The 21495-nt window shown below is 39.7% G+C and overlaps 1 protein-coding gene across 7 annotated transcripts in view; it reads left to right on the plus strand.

Annotated features, from left to right (window-relative positions):
* ZNF521 (zinc finger protein 521) overlaps window positions 1-21495 on the plus strand; it is a 311483-nt gene that overhangs the window by 2536 nt on the left and 287452 nt on the right. The window contains exon 1 of one of the 7 annotated variants that reach the window (XM_086372917.1): window positions 17695-17818. The exons of the other annotated variants lie outside the window; for them this stretch is intronic. Coding sequence (XP_086229043.1) covers window positions 17782-17818 — 37 coding nt within the window. The 5' untranslated portion in view covers window positions 17695-17781. Of the gene's footprint in view, window positions 1-17694; window positions 17819-21495 lie in introns of those variants that run through there. 7 annotated transcript variants of the gene reach the window in all.

Genomic DNA, 21495 nt, shown 5'->3' on the forward strand with positions numbered 1-21495 from the left:
GCGGCTTGTGCGCCCGTGGGGTCCCGCCGAGGTCCGCGCGGCCCGGCCCCGCCCTCGGGTCCCCGGCGGCGGCGCAGCATCTTCTTCCTCCTCGGCGGCCCGGGCCCCCGGCGCCCAAGTCAGCCTTGTTTCTGCCGCCCCGGGCTCCCGACTCGGCCGCTGGTGGCGGAGGGGTGGGAGCCGCGCGTCCCACGCGCCCCCGGCCCCCGCCGATGTGTATTTATGAACTCGACGAACGGAGCCCTCACCGCACACACAAAGCCCTTTCTTCTCCGGGGAAGGGCCGGGGTGGGGGAGGGCCTCGCAGATTGGAACGGTTTCTCTCTCTTTTTTTTCTTGAAGCAGAGAAGTTTGAGTTTGAAAACGAGATGAATTCCTGATGTGTGTTTTCACACAGTTTTTGTGGTCATTTCCACTCACGTGGGCCACACATTTTCTAGGAAAACCTGGACCGAGGGCCTGAAAGATGCAGGCATGGAGGGTGAAAAAGCAAACGCCCGGGGCGTGCGCGGGTGTCAGGGTAACGGCGGACGACGCTCGCGTTGGGGGAACTTGCTGGGAGACGCTCAGCTTCCTTCGGAGTCACTCTGAGCCAAGTACCGGGGACGAACCTCTTCCTCGTCACTTGGAAAGAACTTTCCGAGTTTGAGGGGAGAGTTTGATGTCAACCCGGGTTTAAGGGCTGCTGGAGGCTTCAGAAACCTCAGCGATGGGGAGGGGAGGCTTTTTATTATTTTTTTTTAAGTTTATTGAAGTTTGCACGATCGGTAGTTTTGCTCATCTGCAGTTTCTAGGCAGTCGGCTCGCCTGCCTTTGGAGTGAATTCCGGGTGAAAGTTCTGTTGATTGTGGTGCATGTGTTCCCCGGGCTTCCTAAAGAAGATTTATTCTCTTGCACGGAGGATTTTATGGGCGGTCAGAGAAGCTGTCAGTTGGCGGTATTCGCAAGGCAGTCTTTGACAAGTCGAATTGCAAAATAACTGGGACCGAGACCTGTGCAGTCCTTAAGTTAATAAGCAAAAGAAAAGAAAAATGGTAAGGAAAAATGAGTTAGAGGGCATTTTATTCTTTTGTTGAAATGTCATATCGCAAAAATATTCCCAGTATCTTCTCCATGAAGAAGCAGCATCTGTGTTTCAACTGCCAAGTTCTAAATAAAATGTTTACATTAAAAACAAAGATTTAGCTTCCATTTTCTGTGTGGGCACGGAACACAGTGGTGTTCTCCTCTGTCAGCTGCTTGGGAGGCTCCCAGAAGAGGGAATGGCCTCAGGTGGGCTGGCTGAGCTTTGGGGTGAGAAGCTGAAGACAGGCATAAAAATAGTACAGTCCTCACTGAAGAGTGGGTTTGTTTTTCTTCAGGGTATGCATTTACCTGGAAAAACACACATTGAGATGAGCAATGTCAGATGAGCCATTGTGATATTAGTATCGAGTTTGGAGCAGTAGAATGGCTTTCTAGGTGGCTCCTGTTAAATACCTGGCTTTTTCTTCACTATTTTCCTTTCCCTGTGTCTTCCAGGAAGGGTCTCCATGTTTTCAAAATGTATTTGAGGAGTGTTCTGTCCGTTAGATTGTCGGGAAGGTCACACTTGGATCATAGAAAAGCTAGGGAGGTATTATTATGATAGATATTCTGACATAATAATAAGCAATGAGCTACACTTTACTGTCAGCAGGCATAGAAAGACAGCTTTGATTTTAAGTTTCTTTTATGAAGAACTGATTAGTAGTTTTGCAACTAAGAGATAAAATGGTGATTTTGTTAGCCGAGTGACAGTGTTTCAAAACCTTGCAGATTATACCAATTTGAAGGAGACAGTGGAAACCATGAAAATGCAATGTGCCCTTCTAAATAAAACATGAACTTCTGCATTCAGTCTGCAACTTGTCTCCATCCATACTATTTCTTTAATAAACAAGGTTTAAAAGATATTCCTGAATGTCTGTCACTTCTGATATCACAATTTGAAACCACTATCTCAGGGGAGTAGTTTACATAAGGCAGGTACAAACATTAAGAAATGACAGTTGAGTTGAAAGTTTTTGTTTTCAACCAAATGCTTAAAAATAATTCTACCAAATACTATTAATACTACCAAAAATTCTATTAATAGTTGAATTCATTTTGTGTATTCTCAGAAATTTAGTATTTCGAAAGAATGATTATGTTTACTTTAAAATTATACAGGGTTTTTTAATTTGCAGCAAACTTTTGTGTCATTGTCCTAATAACCCAACTCCTGGGAGAGGCTACCAGGTTTCTGGCTGCAGTGGAGCATACCCTGCTGGGTCTCCTTACCGCCTCCAAAGTGCATTAAAACTTGTACACCAGAAGTATTCATTTTTCTATATGTGAAAACTGTGAACTGTATTTTGAAACATGGAACTCTTTCATCCCTTCTGCCTCTCAAAGCCCTAGCATCAAAATTCTCTCAGTCCACACACAAAGTCAAGAAACTTACTCTGTCCTTATGCTACGAATCTTCAGAATAACCCTTTCTGTCTAATAACACAGAGTCTCAAAGCCAGTATCTAGAGGCATGGATGGTCAGGCAATGAAATGAGTCACCCTCTACCCCATTTGTATTAGTTGGATATTTATCTCCATTCCTGAGAGTAGATAGGAGATGTGAGTAGATTACCTGCCTGAAAATAATTCTGCTGTCAGCTTGTTTTCTGAGATAGCAAATCAGTGGCATCAAATTGGTCAATTGTGACCTATTTCTATTTTTCCTTGATGGCTCTTTAGTCTGTTTCTTGTGGTGCTTCTCTGATGGAAGTTTCTCAAGCCTTTTACCTGCTAAAAACATTGTTTTTTGGAAATTTACTCCAAAAAAGCACTCATGAGAAGGAAAAAGTGGTCTACTTCGTCAAGGTGTGAGATGTTCAGTAAGAGCCAAGTTATAAAGCTGGGCAGGAGAGAGGGGAGCACTTAGACATTTAAATGGCCAAGTTAAACACAAAACACAGTTAGGATATCTGGACCCTCAGGTGTTCATAAACCCATACCAGGGGTCTCTAGAGAGAGATGGTGGGAACCAGGCAGAAAGACAGCCCCAAAATGCCTTGTTTAACTTGGCTGTCACGGTAGCTAACCCTTTGTAACTTGGCACATTTCGAAGTTATCACACTTAGAATTGACCTTTTTCCTTTTTCCCATTTACCTTCTTTTGTACTTATAAAGTGGCTCTTTTTTTCTCTTAAGGAGAAGTAATTTATTTAGAAATATAATGAAGTGGCAAAAATTCAGTTCGCAATTTAAAGAAGAAATGTAAACTATAGAATTTGAAAGAAAAGGCGATGGGTTTTAAATCCATAACCTTTTGAAAGTCAGAAAACCTATCTATTAGGCTGTATTCTCTGGTGGAAAAGCTCTCGAAATTGTAGGTGTTAAAAGAGCCACTGCAGGGAGCTTGTACTACCTCCTAAATTTAATAGAAACATTAAACTCTCCAGTCCTTATTTAAACACATTTTTTTCAAAGTCAAAAATACATTTTCTTACAGGTAGACAGGTGAAGTATAACTAAAAAAACAAAAGAAAGTGATTCTCTTATACACTGTATGTTCTATTTCTTTTCTAAAAAAACTTTAGAGATTCAGGTTTGGTTTTGGAAATGATGCCATAGTAAGAAAAGAAGACTTAATTAAAGCCTGCAATATAGATTTTTGCTCAGAACTACTTTTAAACAAATGAAGTATGACTCCCTTTTTTAATAACTAGATTTAACCTAAGGTAAGTTTTTTTTAATATTTAGGAAAGATATATATATATATATGTTCCTTTTCATAATTGTGAGGGCAAATTACTAAAATCTGCAGCACACAGCTACATGTGCATTTACTTTTGAATATGGATGTTAAAAAGCCTGGTTATTGGAAACTCTTCAGAAGCTGAGTGCTTGTACCTTTTTCCAACAGTTGCAGTTGGACTTCTCTGCATCTATCAAGCAGGCACTGTTCCTTCCCTCTTCCACCTCTAAATTATACTGACTAGATGTTGAAGTTGTTAAATTGATTATAGTCCAATCAGTAGACAATCCGACATAAACAAAAACAGCAATTACTGTTGGCATGCATCCCATGAGTGCTAGTCAAACTTGCAGAACTGATGGTCCAATGAGTGTTTTCCAAAATGCTAGTTTCACAATTTCAGCAGTTCTGGCAGCATCTTCTTAAAGGGAGGGGACAAAAATTCATAAGATTCCACTTGGCCTTAAAAACAAAAACATCTGTTTGATGCGTGAGTGGATTGTTGGCTTTTATTCATCCAGTCCAAAAAGGGCGAAACGTAGGATATGGAACATAAAAGCATACATGTAAAAATGAAATTACAAAGGGATTCGAGATTAGCAGCTTTTTATAAAGCAAGCTGTTAATAATTCTTCTTTTTTGTTTTGCCAGAGTATTTCCATGTCCCTTAAAATCCATTCTAGTTATTGACAGCAGTGATGCCTAATAGTGATGACAGAATTTTTCAACTTTTTGCTTCCAGTAGTTATACTTGGTTCTTTCTGCTTGCTTGTTTGGGTCATTTCAAGTCTTACAGCATATTTGTAGGGTATATGTTTTCATTTTATAGGAATATTTTTGCTCCCTTTCTTTTATTTTTATAGGAAATTTGTTTTTGAGAATTGGCTTATCAGGTAAATTCTAGTGAAATACTTGTTGACACACATCGAAACATCAAAATACTTGCTTGAGTTTTCATTTTGATGTAAAACCAGGCAATCAGGAGAAAGAGGTTTTGATAGTAGAAAAAAGCAATTCTACCAAGATCAATTAAGAATTTTATGAAAGATCTGGTTTTTCTATTACTGTGCTTTATTAATTCATCTGACAGAATTCACATTGCTGGTTTAATGTCACTAATTCTCTTGCCATAGAATACATTCCTTATGGCTGGATTTAATGGATACCATGTTGAACTTTTATTTTTTAGAGAAAATGATTTTGAGACTTGCAACACTTGAAATATATTTTAGAAGCCTTATGGATTGTTTAAAATGTAAATGTTGTCATTAAGTAATATGTTGTAGAATGCTCTTGAATTGAATGAAATTTTGATACAAAGGCTGATATTCTGGCTAAGTATTTTCCCAGATGTATTTAATTTTTTTCTCCATTGACTCCTGTTGTGCAGTCAAAGGTTAAAGTTAGTTCTGTGGGGGAGTGGAGGTGGGGAGGGGGGAATGCTCGCAAGTTTCTAATCCAATTTCAATTAAATTTGAAATACGTTCCTGTTTTTTGTTTGGGGATTACATGGTACACTAGCTGGGATTGCATATACCTTGTTTGCTATAATGAAAGTGTACTTGTCTGATTTAAAATACGCTCTGCAACAATGTTATTACAAAGCAATTAAAACTTAAACATTAAAGTTAACATTAGTAAATTTAAATAGCTCTGTTATAGTATTAATCAAATAGTGTAAGGAAAGCTTTTAAATGGTTTAAATAATTATGCAACTCTTGGCATAAAAGCCTGACACAAGATAAATCTTTGAAAACTGAGTCGTGGCTTTTTTTTTTTTTAAACTTTAATTTTAGGCAGCTTGGGCTTTTAGCATGCATCACACTCCACCTCTAGTATAAGTAATTATGCCAGTTTAGTAATTATTAGAGATGAAAGAAATTCAGTAAGATACGAATTCTTTAAAACTTCAGTAGCTTCAGTTTTAGCGGGGATAATGATCAAGCAGCAGTCATCCGGCTGTCTGGGGACCCTGCCACAGCTACAGGCACTGAGCTGATCTTGGGGGTATCATTGTAATGGCAGCACACACTACAGTTGGCATTTCTACTCTCAATGCCTGATTGCAGAGGTTTATAATTTGCTCATTAAAAAAAAAAATCCAGATTCAAATATGACTGTCTAAAAATTCCACTTTCTTGGAAGACTGAAAGAAAGGATAAATGCATACCTTTAAAAATTATTATTGTTGGACACCATATATTTTAATTTTATGGGATAGTAAATGCTTTGAAAAATTCTGAAATGAAAAATATATATGTAAATTTGTCAACTATATGATTGTGTTGAACATGTGTCGAGCATTTCAAGTCTTGCTTTCAAACAAAGGTGATTTAGTTTGGAAAACATACTCTTCATGCAAAAGCATAACTGTCTCCCACTGAATATGGTCCAGTGATGGACATTCAGAATATTCATTTTCCTAATTCTGCAGGAGTTATGTTTTGGTATTTCATTTTCAACAACATTTTTATATATGTGAAATCAAATGGTTTCAGTTATCACAACTCAATAGGAAATAGACACACACACAAACATAGTCTGATGTTCTATTTAAAATACAGTTTGGTCAGCAAATTCATATGTATTAATTACTTTTTAAGGAAAAAAATGGATTGAATTGGATTTGGCCTAATAAAAATTGGCATCATTGTAAAGAATAGAGTTTCTTTTTAGGAATTAAAACCAGGTTACCATTGAAATTCATTATTTCACTGAAGTTATTTCTCCTCTCTTTCTCAAGATTGGCTTGTCCCCAAATTTCTTGTCCCATCAGTGCATTTTGATGGAAAGTTATTTACCTGACTAGAATGAAGGCGATAAGGGTTCTTGTTCTCAAGTATAGATAGCTCTGTATATTCATATAGAGTACAATTGTGAAAACCCATGAAGAGCTGAAGGGTCCATAAGTTGAATGATAAATTGCGGTACTATAGGGGGTGCTGTGACCAGGACTCTAAAAAATTACAACTTTTAAAACAATATATTGACTTTTAGAAACAAATTCTAGTATTTCAGGCATGTTCCTTAATACTATTCTTTTCTTTCACAATAGAACCAGATCAGGTCTAGTACATGTGTGAGTGTGTGTGGGTGTGTGTGCATGCACACTCAGTTGTGTCTGATTCTTTGCAACCCCATGGACTGTACCGCGCCAGACTCTTCTGTCCATGAAATTTTCCAGGCAAGCATACTGAAGTGGGTTGCACTCTAAGGGGTCAAACCTGAGCCTGCTATGTCTCCTACACTGGCAGGCAGATTCTTTGCCACTGCGCCACCTGGGAAGCCTGTGTGAATATGACTAAATAGTAATTGCTTCCAGCCCTTCTATTGATGTAGTGTATCTCAATTTTAGAAGTTTATTAGGCATACCCTTTCTCTCAGTAGTATTCACAATTTAGTCTTTTCTTATTTTTTATACATTTAAAAAAGGCAATTAAGTATTCACAAACATCACTTGACCTATCAAGTATCAGTAAAGCTGAGAGAGAACTATTGGTTGGGAAGGTGATGCCATCATGAGTTTGAGTGAATGTTTTGTTCATTAACTGGTATACGGAGTCTGAAATTGCTATGTGGAGGCTGGTTTGGGGCTGTCAGTGTGCAAAAGGAAAAGTTAGATGCACTTTTTTGTGGCCATTAGGCAGGAGTGAAAAAGAACTATGGACTCAAGGGAATGCATATTAATTCCTGGAAAGAGTTGAAAATAAAAACAGAAACAATTAGCTATGGTCATAAGTATTGTGACTTGGATATTAGTGTACCTGTAAGGACATGGCTTGCAGTGGAGATGGCTCACAGAGGGTGAGCTCTTCTTTGCCCTCTGCACATTTTGGCAAGTCACTTACCCTCTGTTCTCCAGGTTCAGATTTCTTCTCTGTAGACCAAAGGGGCTCATTTAATGATTCAACAAGCTCTTTGTTGTTTGTTTTTTCTAGTGCTCATTTGTCCGTGCACACTGCTAGTTCCAGATATTCAGTTGTGAACTAGACGTAAGCTTGGCTTTTATGAAGCATTATAGTCTAGAAAATTGGATGAGGTTTTACATATGTTCCATTGCTTTTTAATTTAGGAGAAGGCCACCATGCAGGTGGTGGGAGATATGTGTGTTTGGTATATGCTCTTTAGTATGTATGATATTCACTGTTTAGCAAGTTGGGTCAGTTTAAAAAGTTAGATAAAATGATCTTCAAAAACATTTTTGGCACTAAAAGTTTGGTGGGTTATCCTTTTTGAGAAAAGTGAGCTTTGTTTTCTCTTATGATTAAGAGTTAGATATACTCACTTGAATTGAAACCGCTAAATACATAGAATATTTGTTTCCAACTCTTTTTGGATTTTTTCAAAATCTTTTAGCCCTCCTAAAAGATCTAGGTAGTTGTTTCTAGTAATAATGTTTCTAATAATAACCTATATAATGTTTCTTTTTTTATATATAATGTTTCTAAAAGTTAATAGTGAGATACTGAAGGCAATTTTATAAAATTTTCAGAGAATTTGTGGCATTCTTGAAATAATTGAAGGCTCTTGGAGAATGTGTGTATTATTCAAAAACAGTGAAACAAAGCCTCAGTTAGGAGTCCCTCCTGTACAAAATTGAGGTGAAACAAGTCAAGAGGAATTCATTCCATTAAATATTCAGGAATAGAACACTAAAGAATGAAACAAGTTGGTATTGAAACGTTCACAATGCAGGTTTAATTATTTTTCCCCAGGGAAATAGGTGAATGCCTTGAAATAAACTTTGACAGAGTCACAGATCTTAAGCATAGGACAATTTAGGGATAATGATAGTGGATGTCTTGATGGTCTTCATGTTCATAGACATGAGTGCACAATCAGTGGTGATGGGGGAGTGTAACTGACCGGAGAAAAAGACGATTCATAGGAAATCCCTTTTGCCTCCTCCAAAATCACACAGGTCATTTATGTAAGTATTGCATCATTATACCAAATTTTTAATCTTCAAAATAAAACCATTACAAGATAATAACACCATTTTATAGCTCCTGTTAAATGTTTTTTATATTTGCTGATTTGCATATTTTGAAATCCAATATGAGTGCGATGGGCTGGCCCACCCTGGGATAGCTTCCCAGCTCTGTCTGCCTCTGGGTACCTCAGGCCAGGAGGGGGTCAGTCAGATGTCTGACTTGTCCTAAGTGCTCAGTAAATGTCCATGGAACCAAAATCATTTATTATTTTTTTAACCAAAGAAATGTGTTGATGACTTCTGAGTTCCCTTCTCTCTCTAACATCATAGAATTCTCATATTGAGAAATTGTAATTCTTGCAAGTTGATCAATAATTCATATTAATGGGGCAGGCATGCTTTTAAAATTGTGAACTTGATTGAGTTGTAGCTGGTGGAAAAAAAAATCAAACAGCAGAGGTTAGATGGTCTTAACTTCTCACTGTGATTTCTTGTCCAGACTCTCTATTTAAGGAACTAACATAGAAAGACACATGTGTTACACACGAAACCATTCTCAGGGCCTTTATAAGGAAGCTGACTTGGTTCAAACTCAGTTCAAATTCTGCAATTTCCATAGAGCAGTTTGCAGGTTTTAGAGAAGAACCTTGGGCCAGTGACCAATTCACCCCACTAGGGGTTTGTCATATCTTAACTTGGAGCAGCCCTAACAGCGGCAGCTTCTTTGGTCTAGAATTTGTGTGTACATGAGTGTGAGTGACCAACTCTATGTTTGCCTGGCTCTCACATGGATTTTTGCAGTGGGAATAGCTGTGAACCTGCAGCTGTACAAGGTCAAAGTGTTTTGCTTTAAAGATAGCATTTTAATTTAGTTTGACTTACCCTGGTTCCTCATCTTCAATTCATGTCCATCCACTTGCCCAAATGCTAGTACCATTTTCGTGAAGCAACATTTCCCAAACCTTTAATGATTTTCCTAGCTTCATTACTCTAGGCTTAGACTGTGGATTCTCAGGTTGGTTTTGTACCATGATAAGGGTTTGCATAGTGTTTTCATTTCTTAAGGTTCATCTCACATCTTCTGTGGGGCTTTTTCTGACCTGCCGGAGTTAAAGTGCCTCCTCTCTTTATTATCTCTTGCATAGCTCATATACTGTAGAAACTATAACACTAACTTGGTTTTCTGGTTTGTTGATAAGCCCTTTGAGAGCAGCGTTCAGTGTTTTATTCTCTTTGAATCCCCATATCCTAAAACGAGATAGTAAGCAAACAAACTTACAAAGGCATTCATGCGCTCATGTGTTTAATAAACAAATACTTACTGCACATTCATCATTTTCCAGTCCTAGAGTGCTAGGAGTTGGGGATGCTGTGAAGGAGACAGACAGGGTCTGTGTTCTTGTGAAGTCACAGTCAAGCAATGGAAACACATTAAATACACGATTCAACAGATTCCAGTAATTTATAATTAGGTGGAGGGAAAGCCCCAGGTGTTATGCAAACATTTCAGAAAGATATGAGTGAGGTCAGGAAAGGATCCTGAAGGAAGCACTTTCAAACCAAATCTGAGGTTTAATATGTTTTTAAATGCAAACTATTGAGCATGCTCATGATTCTATGGGAATTCTTATTGAGCACCAGTTATGTGTCAGGTGCTAAGGATACAGTCAGGAACAAGTCAGACCCAGTTGTTCGTGGTTTTCACAGAGCTAACAGTCTATGAAGACATGTTCAGATGACTCTGTGTCCCTCTTAGAACAGAATAGAATTTAATTACTTAACTGTGTACAATTGAATAAATTTCCAACCCTATGAACTGTAGCCCACCAGGCTCCTCTGTCCATGAAATTCTCCAGGCAAGAATACTAGAGGATAGCCATTCCCTTCTCCAGGAGATCTTTCCAACCCAGGCATCGAACCCGGGTTACCTTCATTACAGGCAGATTCTTTACTTTCGGAGCCCATGTGTCCTTCTTAAGGTTGTGTAACTCCAAACTATACTTAGTTTTGCAACAGTATACTTGCAATTCATACAAATGGTATCTGTTATATTATTTGCACATGACTAGCTTGTATACAGGGGGAAGGCAATGGCACCCCACTCCAGTACTTTTGCCTGGAAAATCCCATGGACCGAGGAGCCTGGTAGGCTGCAGTCCATGGGGTCGCTAAGAGTCGGACACGACTGAATGACTTCACTTTCACTTTTCACTTTCATGCATTGGAGAAGGAAATGGCACCCCACTCCAGTGTTATTGCCTGGAGAATCCCAGGGACCGGGGAGCCTGGTGGGCTGCCGTCTATGGGGTTGCACAGAGTTGGACACGACTGAAAAGACTTAGCAGCAGTAGCAGCTTGTATACAAGTTCTGGCCATCCTTTGTACATGGGCTGGTTTTTCCACCCTATGTAAACTCTATTCATTGAGTTTTTCATCACTTAGATCTATCTATTCTTCCAAATATCTGGATTTCTTATAATTCTTATAATGCTGTCTAAATATGGGATGTTGTTGTTGTTCAGTAACTAAGTTATGTTTGATTCTTTGTGACCCCATGGACTGCAACACGCCAGGTTCCCTGTCCTTCACGTTCTCCTGGAGTTTCCTCAGATTCATATCCATTGAGTCGGTGATGCCATACAACCATTTCATCCTTTGCTGCCCCCTTCTCCTTTTGCCTTCAGTCTTTCCCAGCATCAGTGTCTTTTCCAATGAGTTGGCTCTTCACATCAGGTGGCTAAAGTATTAGAGCTTCAGCCTTGGCATCAGTCCTTCCAGTGAATATTCAGGGTTGATTTCCTTTAGGAATGACTGGTTTGATCTCCTTGCTGTCCAAGGGACTCTCAAGAGTCTTCCCCAGCACCACAATTCAAAAGCATCAATTCTTCAACACTCAGCCTTCTTTATGGGATAAACTCATTCATTTGGCATCATTAGACAATTTAAAACTCTTTTCTCCATTTCACCTCAATATATACAAATCATGTAATATGTTTCTGCTTATGATCTTTGCAAATTCTTAGCACAATTTCCACATCAAGGAACTTGGTAAATATTAGAATATGACAATGCATCAGCAATTCATGAGTATATTCTTGATTGAAAAATTACATAGAAAAACTGTAGAAAGATGATAAAAACCAGTAATCTACCTACCAACAGTTTTTTTTTTTCCACTTTCAGCTCACATTTTTTTGACAGTTCTGTTGTCTCTATTCACGGTGGTATTATTCATGAAGTCCCAACAGACAGTCTGTGAGAGGATGTTTGAATCTGCGTATATCCAACCCTTATCGCCATCCACATAATTCTCCAAGCCAGGTCATAGTGAGAGTCCTCTATACCCTGGACAGGCTAATAGAGTCCCCCACCCCCAAGCTGTCTGGAAATGGAGTGTTCCTATGAAACCTTTTGTATAGGGACTGGTGTATAGCGAAGAAGCAATTACCTTAGGACACATCTTGCCAACAGATGCACAAAATAAATCGAGATAAAGCACAGATGCTCACAGACACAGTTCAAAGCTCTGGCGGCCTGATGCAGAGATGCCCAGTGTAGTTCCTGGGAACGGAGTGTGGTGGTGCCACTCTTGCTCTGGGAGGGTGCACTGCCTTTATAACAGCTGGACTCGCTGCAGAACAAATGTGCTGAATGCTGTTTTTCCACTGCACCTTCTTTTTTAAAATCAAAAATCTTCTTTGGATTTCTTTCAGTTGGAAAAAGCAGGTACCTGTGTAGATCTTTCGTAAAATCCAAGCGGCAGAAAGTGAGCTTTCGAAAAGCCAGAGATAATGGTGATGTGTTGCCCCTTAACGCAACTCACTAAGACTTCTTGAAATATCTGTCCCCCTGTTATTTAGAGAGGAGGAGGATTTTAATGATAATGTCCTTTGGCAGTGAACTGAACCGTTTTTAGATGGCAGTGCATTTATGTGGGGATCTTGGATACATTTTATTCCCAAATGAAAGGTGGTACTCTCTGTGTTGTCCACCCTAAGTGTACTTCCTAAAAATTCCTCCCTGTCAACACTTAGTACCTTTGTTCTAACAACTCTATCCATTGTATGGTGTTCTGTCATTTAAAGATTGAAGGCAGGAGGAGAAGGAGAACAGAGGATAAATTGGTTGGATGGCATCACGGACTCAATGGACATGAGTTTGAGTAAGCTCCGGGAGTTGGAGCCTGGTGGAGGAGGAAGCCTGGTGTGCTGCAGTCCATGGGGTTGCAAAGAGTCAGATACGACTGAGCGACTGAACTGAATTTATTTGTTTATTTTACTATTTACAAATGTTGCTTCAATGAGCCTGCACCCATCCTTGCTAACATGTGTGATTATGTACATGGTGTAAATTCCTAAAAATGGAATTTCTGGATAGAGAGAACACACATTTAACATTTTGATAGATCCTGCACATGTGCGCTCCACAGAGGTAACGCCAGTTCACACTGCTGTTAGCAGCAGGATTAGAGAGTGCCTATGTTTAAATACTTTATCTTTACTGATGTGGCTTGTGAAATAAACAAACTGGTATTTCATTGACATTTTAATGAACATTTATATAATTATAAGCATTTTTTCATATGTTTATATACCATTTGTATTTATTTTTCTGTGAATTGTCTTTTTATTTCTTTTGCCCTTTTATCTTTTCATTTGAAAAAGCAGCTCATATGAATAAGAAAATTAGTCCTTTTTTCTGACATACATACTGCAAATAATTTCCCTACTTTGGCTTTTGACTTTGTGGGTGGGTAATTCTTTTTTCTTTTGCCACAGAGAAATTTAAATATTTTAATTTTCAGTTTTGTCAGGCTTTTCCTTGTAACTCATAGAGATTGTATGTGACATAGAAAGGTTTTTTCTTTTTCCTGATCATTTATTTAGTTTCATCTTCTTATTACACTGGCTTCAGAGCCTGTCTGCCCCTCTTCACCCTTCTGGATCCAGCACCTAAGCATATTTTTGGAAATAAAATAGATGCTTAGCAAATATTTAATAATGGGTCAATAAAGTATGGTGGTTAAGAGCATGAGTGTTAAGTCAGACTCCCTGAGTTGAAATTTCAATCTTGTTTACCCTGTGCAAATTATGAAATAACATGAAACTACAGTTTCTGTGTCTAGAAGTGAGGGATTGTGTGTGTGTGCTCAATCACTTGAAACGCGTCCAACTCTTTGCAACCTCATGGTCCCGCCAGCTTCCTCTGTCCGTGGGATTTTCAAGGCAAGAATACTGGAGTGGGTTGTCATGCTGTCCTCTAGGAGCTCTTCCCGACCCATGGATCAAATCCATGTCTCCTGTACTGCAGGCAGATTCTTTACCACTGAGCTACCCGGGAAGCCCCAAGTGAGGGTATTACCCTAATTCATAGGGTTGTTGTGAGAATTCAGTTAATCCATATAAGCTCTTAGAATAGTCTCTGTCAGATAAGAAATACCTAGTTCATGTTTCTTATTCTCATTCTCAAAGGTCTTCTCGCTTTGGGGGGAAACCCTTCATCCTATGGGGACATGTCTTTTCTTTGGATTTCCAGGTACCTGTCTGGCTGGACACAGTTTTCAGAGACCTGACTTGGGTGGGTCCGTTGTGGATGTCTTTGTTGGATCCAGTCCTCCATGACCCGTCCTTTCCCACTGGCCAAAACAGCTCTTGATTCCAAGCTCCACTTTGTTCTGCCAGTGTAGAGAGAGTTCTGAAGGAAAAATTCCTGCAGAAATTCCAATTAAAAGATAATGGAAACATAAAGTGGAGCTAATTAATTTTGGAGCCTCTGCCATCTTCTCGGTACATCAGGCCTTTGTCTTTGTGGTTCTTTGCGAGAGGGCCGATGCTAAATGCTCGTTTGCAAAGGTAGGCTAATTGTTCTTGGGAGAGGAGCTAGAGACAAATAATTCACATATCATTATGAAGGTTTAATCATAGTAGATTTATTAATAATCCTTAAATTAAAAAGGTAAATCTGGGCTTGGGTTTGCAAAGGAATTAGTTGAACAAGGGGATGATTTTCTGTATCACCGTACCCATCAGTAAATTGATCTAGAAGCAACTTCTTCTGGGCTTCAGCTGTGTTGTCTAGGAGCAGAGTGAGTAGAGGATGTGAAGACGGAATGTGTCTGCTGTCTGGATGTTACCTACCAGTCTGTGTCTGGCTGTGTCTAGCTGCTGCTTTAATTTTATGGGAAACCTTATTTGGGAGCCGATTGTCTGAGTTTTCTTTCCTCTTCATTTCTTCTCCATTCTTTGCTGCAGTAAGTCCTAATGGTTCAGTTTGCTTTCTTTTTATTTCCCCTTGCCTTCCCTTGCTCATTGAGTCGCCAACCCTTTCTGTGCTTAGTTCATGAAATCACCCAGTTCCCACTCCCAGATTGCTGGGCTTCAGCTGTCCCTTTGGGCTTTAGAAACCCAGCCTGTGCTTTGCCCGCTGGTTGACCTCAGCACTCATTTGATGCTCTGGCTAGACACGACCATGTCTTTTTATTTTAACTAAAAGATAACTGTCGTAAAGTTGTCTTTCTGTACAGACAGAGCCAAAAACCTTAATACATCTGATCAGACGACTTTCAAATATCCATTTATACTTTTTTTCCTTCAACCTTAGTGCTAAATGAAGTGAAAGAAATAGTAATTGAAAATTGGGGTGGAGAGAGTCAAGAGGATTGTGCGAGGCCACTTTTAATGAGTGGAATATCCTTAAATGATAGTAAGTGATGAAAGAAATTCCACTTCAAGATAATTTAAAATAGATATTCTAGAAGACACTTTTGAAAGGGCTGGGGGTGCTGTTCAGTTTCCTGACAGGTCGGCATTGTCTGGGGCTGAAGGTCTTATTAGAGAAGAGTTTAGAGCCTGGGAGATGCAGTGGTCCGGGCAGGGCAAGGATGCTGGATTTTCTCTGACGTCTCCAAGACTGGAGGATCCTCTGTGCCCCATCCGAATCACACCAGGGCTTTGTGACAGAACAGGAAAGAGTCTCAGTCTCTTGACTTCTGATTCTAGGAATGGCATCTCATGGCTGTACACATTCCAGACTGTAGATGCTAAAGTGACTTTCCCCATCCTTCTCAGCTGCCTAACACAAGCCAGAGTCGGGGCCCCCTGCCCTGAGAATCGCCTTCCTTAGTCTAGTGTTAGCTGTCAAGGTCTCAGACTTGTGTGGTCTATGCACCACCAGTGTGTCCCAGTGAGTTGATCTGAGGGATGCCATGCCTGATCACTTGTGTTTGAATTCTGCATGTTATGAAACCTCTAAGCCTCCTTCTGAGCTTCCCTGGTGGCTCAGATGGTAAAGAATCTGTCTGCAACGCAGTATACACAGGGGATGCGGGTTCAGTCCCTGGATCAGGAAGATCCCCTGGAGAAGGAAATTGCTACCCACTCCAGTATTCTTACCTGGAGAATTCCATGGACAGAGGAGCCTGGTGGGCTACAGTCCACGCGGTTTCAAAGAGTTGGACACGACTGAGCAACTAAAATCGGCCACCGCGGTCCCCTTTGGTGTTCTTTTTTGCTTAAGCATTTTGATCTTAGTTCCTTCTACTATTTCACCCCACCCCCCACAAGTTACTTCTACAAGGAAAAAAAAGATATTAGTCAGCTACACCTGGGAGAGAATTGAAAGCAGTGGATACCTGACAAATCCCTAATTGTGTGATTAAAGGCTTTGTTGCTGTTCAGTCGCTCAGTAGTTTCAAGACTTTAGCTTCTGATAAAAAAAAAAAAAATCTCATGCCTCAGAAAGCTGATCTGGGAGATATTTTTGAGGAGGTGGGCATGGGGTGCTCGAGTGAGGGATCCAGGAGTGTTTTCCCATTGCTGGTGAGATCTCAGCAGAAATACCCCCTTGCAGAGGTTCAGTGGCCTTTCAAAGGCATTATTCTGGATGCTCTCCCTCAAAGGTGAAGATGGAGCCCTCCCCCAGTCTGAGTGACGGGAGGAAATGAGTGATGGCAGTGCCTGCACAGTTAGAGCAGTGCATCTGACTTTGGGCTAAACAGCTTCCTGTAATGTCATACTGGATGTTGTTATTTAGTTGCTACATTGTGTCTGACTCTTTGCGACCCCCTGGACTGTAACCTGCCAGGCTCCTCTGTCCATGGAATTCTCCAGGCAAGAATACTGGAGTGGGTTGCCATTTCTTCCTCCAGGGGATCTTCCCGACCCAGGGATGGAACTCTTGTCTCCTGCGTTGGCAGGCGGATTCTTTACCACTGAGCCACCAGGGAAGCCCAAGTGTCATATTAGCTGTTTTCAATCCAGTGTGCGGAGAAGCTAGGGGAAAAAGAAATTCATATTTCCCACTGGCAGGTTACCATCCTGAAGCAGTGTCTGTGTTCTCCCATTTGAAATATGCCACTTTTCCCTGCAAATTTTCTTTGTTTTTGTGACAAGATGGACACACGTGTTGGGGATGCACTGTGCTGGGAGCTGGTGGGACATTGATGCCATCTGTGGAGGGAACTGGGCATGACCCATCACCATCCCTGAAGAAATGATGCCAGTTCTGATGTCTTAGAGATGATGTTTTAGAGATGGCACGTATTTTAAAAAAATGTTGGTTAAATATAAACTTTCAAAATTGCAAGCAGCAAGTAGTAGAATTGACAAGATTAATGATTAGTGTTCTTATTATTCTTTTAAGAAAATAGGGTGTGATCTGGCTCACCATCTGAGAGCATGTTCCTTTTCCAGTGAAATCTATTTATTAATATATTACATATATGTGTGTGTGTGTATATTCTGCTTATTAAAGCATATGGTAAAAAAAATGATTAACTATGGGTATTTATCAGCCATTCTACCCTATGTTTGATTGATTTAGTTGATTTTACTTTATGCATATTTGGGGATTGTCTGATGATAAATCGTTTGAAATATGTCTCTGTATATGTATATATATTTATTTCTTGACAAATCAGGATTGAAACAATGTAAGTGGGAATGTATTTCCACAAGTGACTATTAATTTATAGTTACTAAGATAATAGCATACACGTTCACTTTCAGTTCTATCTGGGTAGCTCTGTAAATTGTGTATTGATTATGTTAATGACACTGGTGTCTTTATTACTTGTCTGCAGATCCATGCAGATGGAATGCACATTTGGCAAGGTTGTCATTCTGTAAGAAAAGGTACATTATTAAAATCTGCTTTTTGGAGAGATTGCATTAGAATTAAAAAAAAACATTGATTAAACTCATAGGGAAATGTAAGTAGTTGTGTTCTAGGAAATAAAAAGTGCAGTTAAAAAGTTTTTTTAAAGGATGCTCATTTGTTTCCTTTGTTTCAAATTCCTTAAGGAAAGTGTTTCAGAAATGGTACTTAATCAATAATGATCTATTTTTATAGTTTATTTTGGTTATGTGGCTTTATTTGTTTTGTTTATCAGGCTGAAGGAAATTTAGACATTTAGGTTTGCCTATATTTTTAAATTTATTAGCCCAACTAGAGGGGAACAAAATGAATTTCTTTTTTTCCCATTGCATATAAATTTTCTTGTATTTTGTAATAGCTCATAAGCCATAAATCACAGCCTCACTTTTTGCTCTAATCTTTCATTGTACAAACATGTACCTTATTTTACAGGGTCTTTCTCTTTCCTTCTTTCTTTGTTGCTGAGCCATTAAGTTACCAAAGAAGTTATTTAGAAACTGCTTTCTTATCTTCCTGAATGGGATCATTTCTTAGAAATGTGGGCTGTCCACTTACTTGTGTGCCAGCTTGAAAGGAAAGAAAAAATCTTTTAAAATGTTTTTTTAAAATCATTTTCCACTCTATATTTTAATGGCAGTTTGATCCCCAGTTTGTTTGAGAACCAGTTGGCCCTTTGGAAGGAGAAAAGGAAAAAAAAAAAAAAAAAGGCAAGATGTTTCATGTTCCTGGGTGATAAGATTCCATTTAGTGGGATAATAATGCCCCAAATGTTGTGTTTAACTTACAACCTTTAGACAAAACCTATTTTGCCTGTCTTTCAAATATATCATTGCAATTAAGAAGAGGAACTTCCTCAATTAAAACAAAAGTGAAAGCAAAGTCACTAATAAAGAGAAAGGAGTGGTAATATTGAATTGATTTTTGTGAATGAGATTGAGTTTATCATCTCAAAATTTAGAGATGAGTCTTGTTACATTGCAGCAAGCTAATGGTTCTTGTTCAAAACAAAACTTTCTCCCTAAGCTAGTGTGCTTCAGTAATTGTTGAGATAGTTAACTTTAAGTGTCCAGTTAAGAAATATTGTTACAATTGGATTGGCATTATAGAAAATAGCTGAAGTCATAAGAACAGTTGGGAGAAATATCAGAAAGTATGATGTCTGGAATATAAAGGTTTTCTTTCCAGGTTTTCTTTGCCTGGGTGGAGTAATACTTCCTCACTATGCTATTAATCCTATACCTGAGGCTTACTAACGACATTTAAAGAAAAAATAAGTAGACTCTTCCCCAAATATCCAGATGTCTGAATCCTAGGTTCAGAAACATGTTTCATTTATAGTTGCCCTAAGAAGCATTTTTCAGGGTACCTGGTCATTATGTGCTAAAAACTACACTTAAGTGTTTTTAAACAATTTGTTTTCCTCCAGAGTAGATTTTTAGCAGTTTTAAAATCACTTGGCTGTAGAAAATTAGACCAGGGTATCTGGATGTTAACAATAACTTTATGTAATATTTTTCTAATATAAAATGGAACAAAGTGTCCATGGACTTGGTTGAAGATTGAGCTGAGGGATGTAGAAGTTGGTTTTCTTTGTCGGTTTTTGTAGGGAGTTAGGGACTATACTCAGATGTATTACCAGCCCCTTCCCAGTGAGCCCGTGATGTTGACACCTGAAGGCACCAGGCCAAGTGGAAGAATGAAGGGACTCAAATCAGGTGAGAAGAAAGGCGTTTGCCAAGAAGACCCACAAAACAAAACAGCAACAACAATAAAAAGACATGGGAGAGAGCACCGAAAACCCTTCATGTAGGGGAAAAACAGAACAAAACCTTTCTGGGATAATCTTTTCCTCTATTAGGTTAGATGGTTTTGATTTTGTGTACCCGTTTTAAGTGTTTCCATCTCGTGTTTGTTAGGTTGACTTATCATTCTTGTGGTTTCTTGCTCTATTTTCTTCCACATGAAGCCTAAGCCTTTTGTTTCTTTTTTAAAAAATATTTATTTATTTATTTTATTATTTATTCGTCTGTTTCGGGTCTTGGTTGTGACACCCTAGGTTTTCGTTGCGCCAGGCGGGGTGGTTCCTTTCCGGGCGCAGACTCAGCAGCTGGGGCATGTGGGCTTAGTTGCTCTTTTCCTCAGTATGTGGGATCCTAGTCCCCTGGCCAGGAATCGAATCCATGTCCCCTGCTTTGCGGGGTGGATTCTTAAGCGGCGGACCATCAGGGAGAGTCCCAAGGCCGAGCCTTTTGATGTGAATGTTTTAATGTATTCACTTGGGTTTATATTGCTGACAGTAGTGGCCTAGTGTATCACGTTGTCTTTGAGAAAGGATCATGAACTACATGCGGAATCATAGTAACTTAAACTAAGAGTTAATGTTTTTTTCTCCCCCTAAAAGAGAATAAAAGAGCGCTATTAGAATCAATATCTGTTTTTGTTTTTAGTCAAAAAGTTTTGGATTTATTTTCCCTTGGCTTTAGTGTGTTTGAAACAAGACCAAAGTAAAAGGAATCTCACCAAAGACCTTTTAAGTCCCAGGAAGTGTCAGCGGGCCTTTGCAAATCTCTCCCGTTAGATTAAAAAGTTAGCTGGTGTGATTGTGGTATTTCTGTCCAATCTCTCTCCAGCTTTGGCTTTATTGGGATTACAGATAAAAGGTGAAATCTGGGTATGAAGAGAGTGAAAAAAGCCGTGGTTCATACACCTGTTTAATTAGCCTTGGTTAATACACTTGTCTTAAAGCCAAGACAGCAAGTTCATCTCTAGGACCCGCTCCACCATGCCTGATGCCTGGCTGTCACTGAGCCGGCTCCCCCTTTTCTTAGGCCCACAGTCCATCTGAAGTCCTCCAGATCCTGTTTCTGGGGTGCCTCCCGTTAACCCTTTCTGCTACTGATTTAGCTTGCCCTCTCTGCACTTCTTCCCTGCATTGTGTCAGAGTCACCATACTGGTCTCTTTGCTTCCAGTTCTGGTCTCTTTCCAAACCTTCTTCTTAATCATCAGTGGGGCATCTCTCTAAAATGTACATGAAACCAGTCACTTTCCTTAAAGTCCTCCAGTGATTTCTCATAGCACCAGGTTAACATCTGACTATTTACCCCACAGTAGTTCCCTCGTGCGGAGAAGGCAATGGCACCCCACTCCAGTACTCTTGCCTGGAAAATCCCATGGACGGAGGAGCCTGGTGGGCTGCAGTCCATGGGGTCTCGAAGAGTCGGACACGACTGAGTGACTTCACTTTCACTTTTCACTTGCATGCATTGGAGAAGGAAATGGCAACCCACTCCAGTGTTCTTGCCTGGAGAATCCCAGGGACGGGGGAGCCTGGTGGGCTGCCGTCTATGGGGTCGCGCAGAGTCGGACACGACTGAAGTGACTTAGCAGCAGTAGCAGCAGCAGCAGTTCCCTCATGAGCTGCTCACTTTTCCAGCCTCGTCTCTGCCACTGCTCCCATTTCCTTTCATTCTATCCAGAGCCCCTCATTTGAGTAGCATAGAAGAGCTTTCGCTTCTTGGAAAGCATCATGTTTTGCATCTCTGCCTTTACATATGTTTCCTCTTTAAAAAAAAAAAGGAAGTGTATGTATTTATTTGGCTGCATCAGATCTGAGTTGTGTCATGTGGGATATTCCACTGCATTGCATGGACTCAC

The sequence above is a fragment of the Bos grunniens genome, chromosome 24 (assembly GCF_055505025.1).
Source record: "Bos grunniens cultivar Pamir isolate PY7600 chromosome 24, Bosgru_T2T1.0, whole genome shotgun sequence".
Taxonomy (NCBI): Eukaryota; Metazoa; Chordata; class Mammalia; order Artiodactyla; family Bovidae; genus Bos; species Bos grunniens.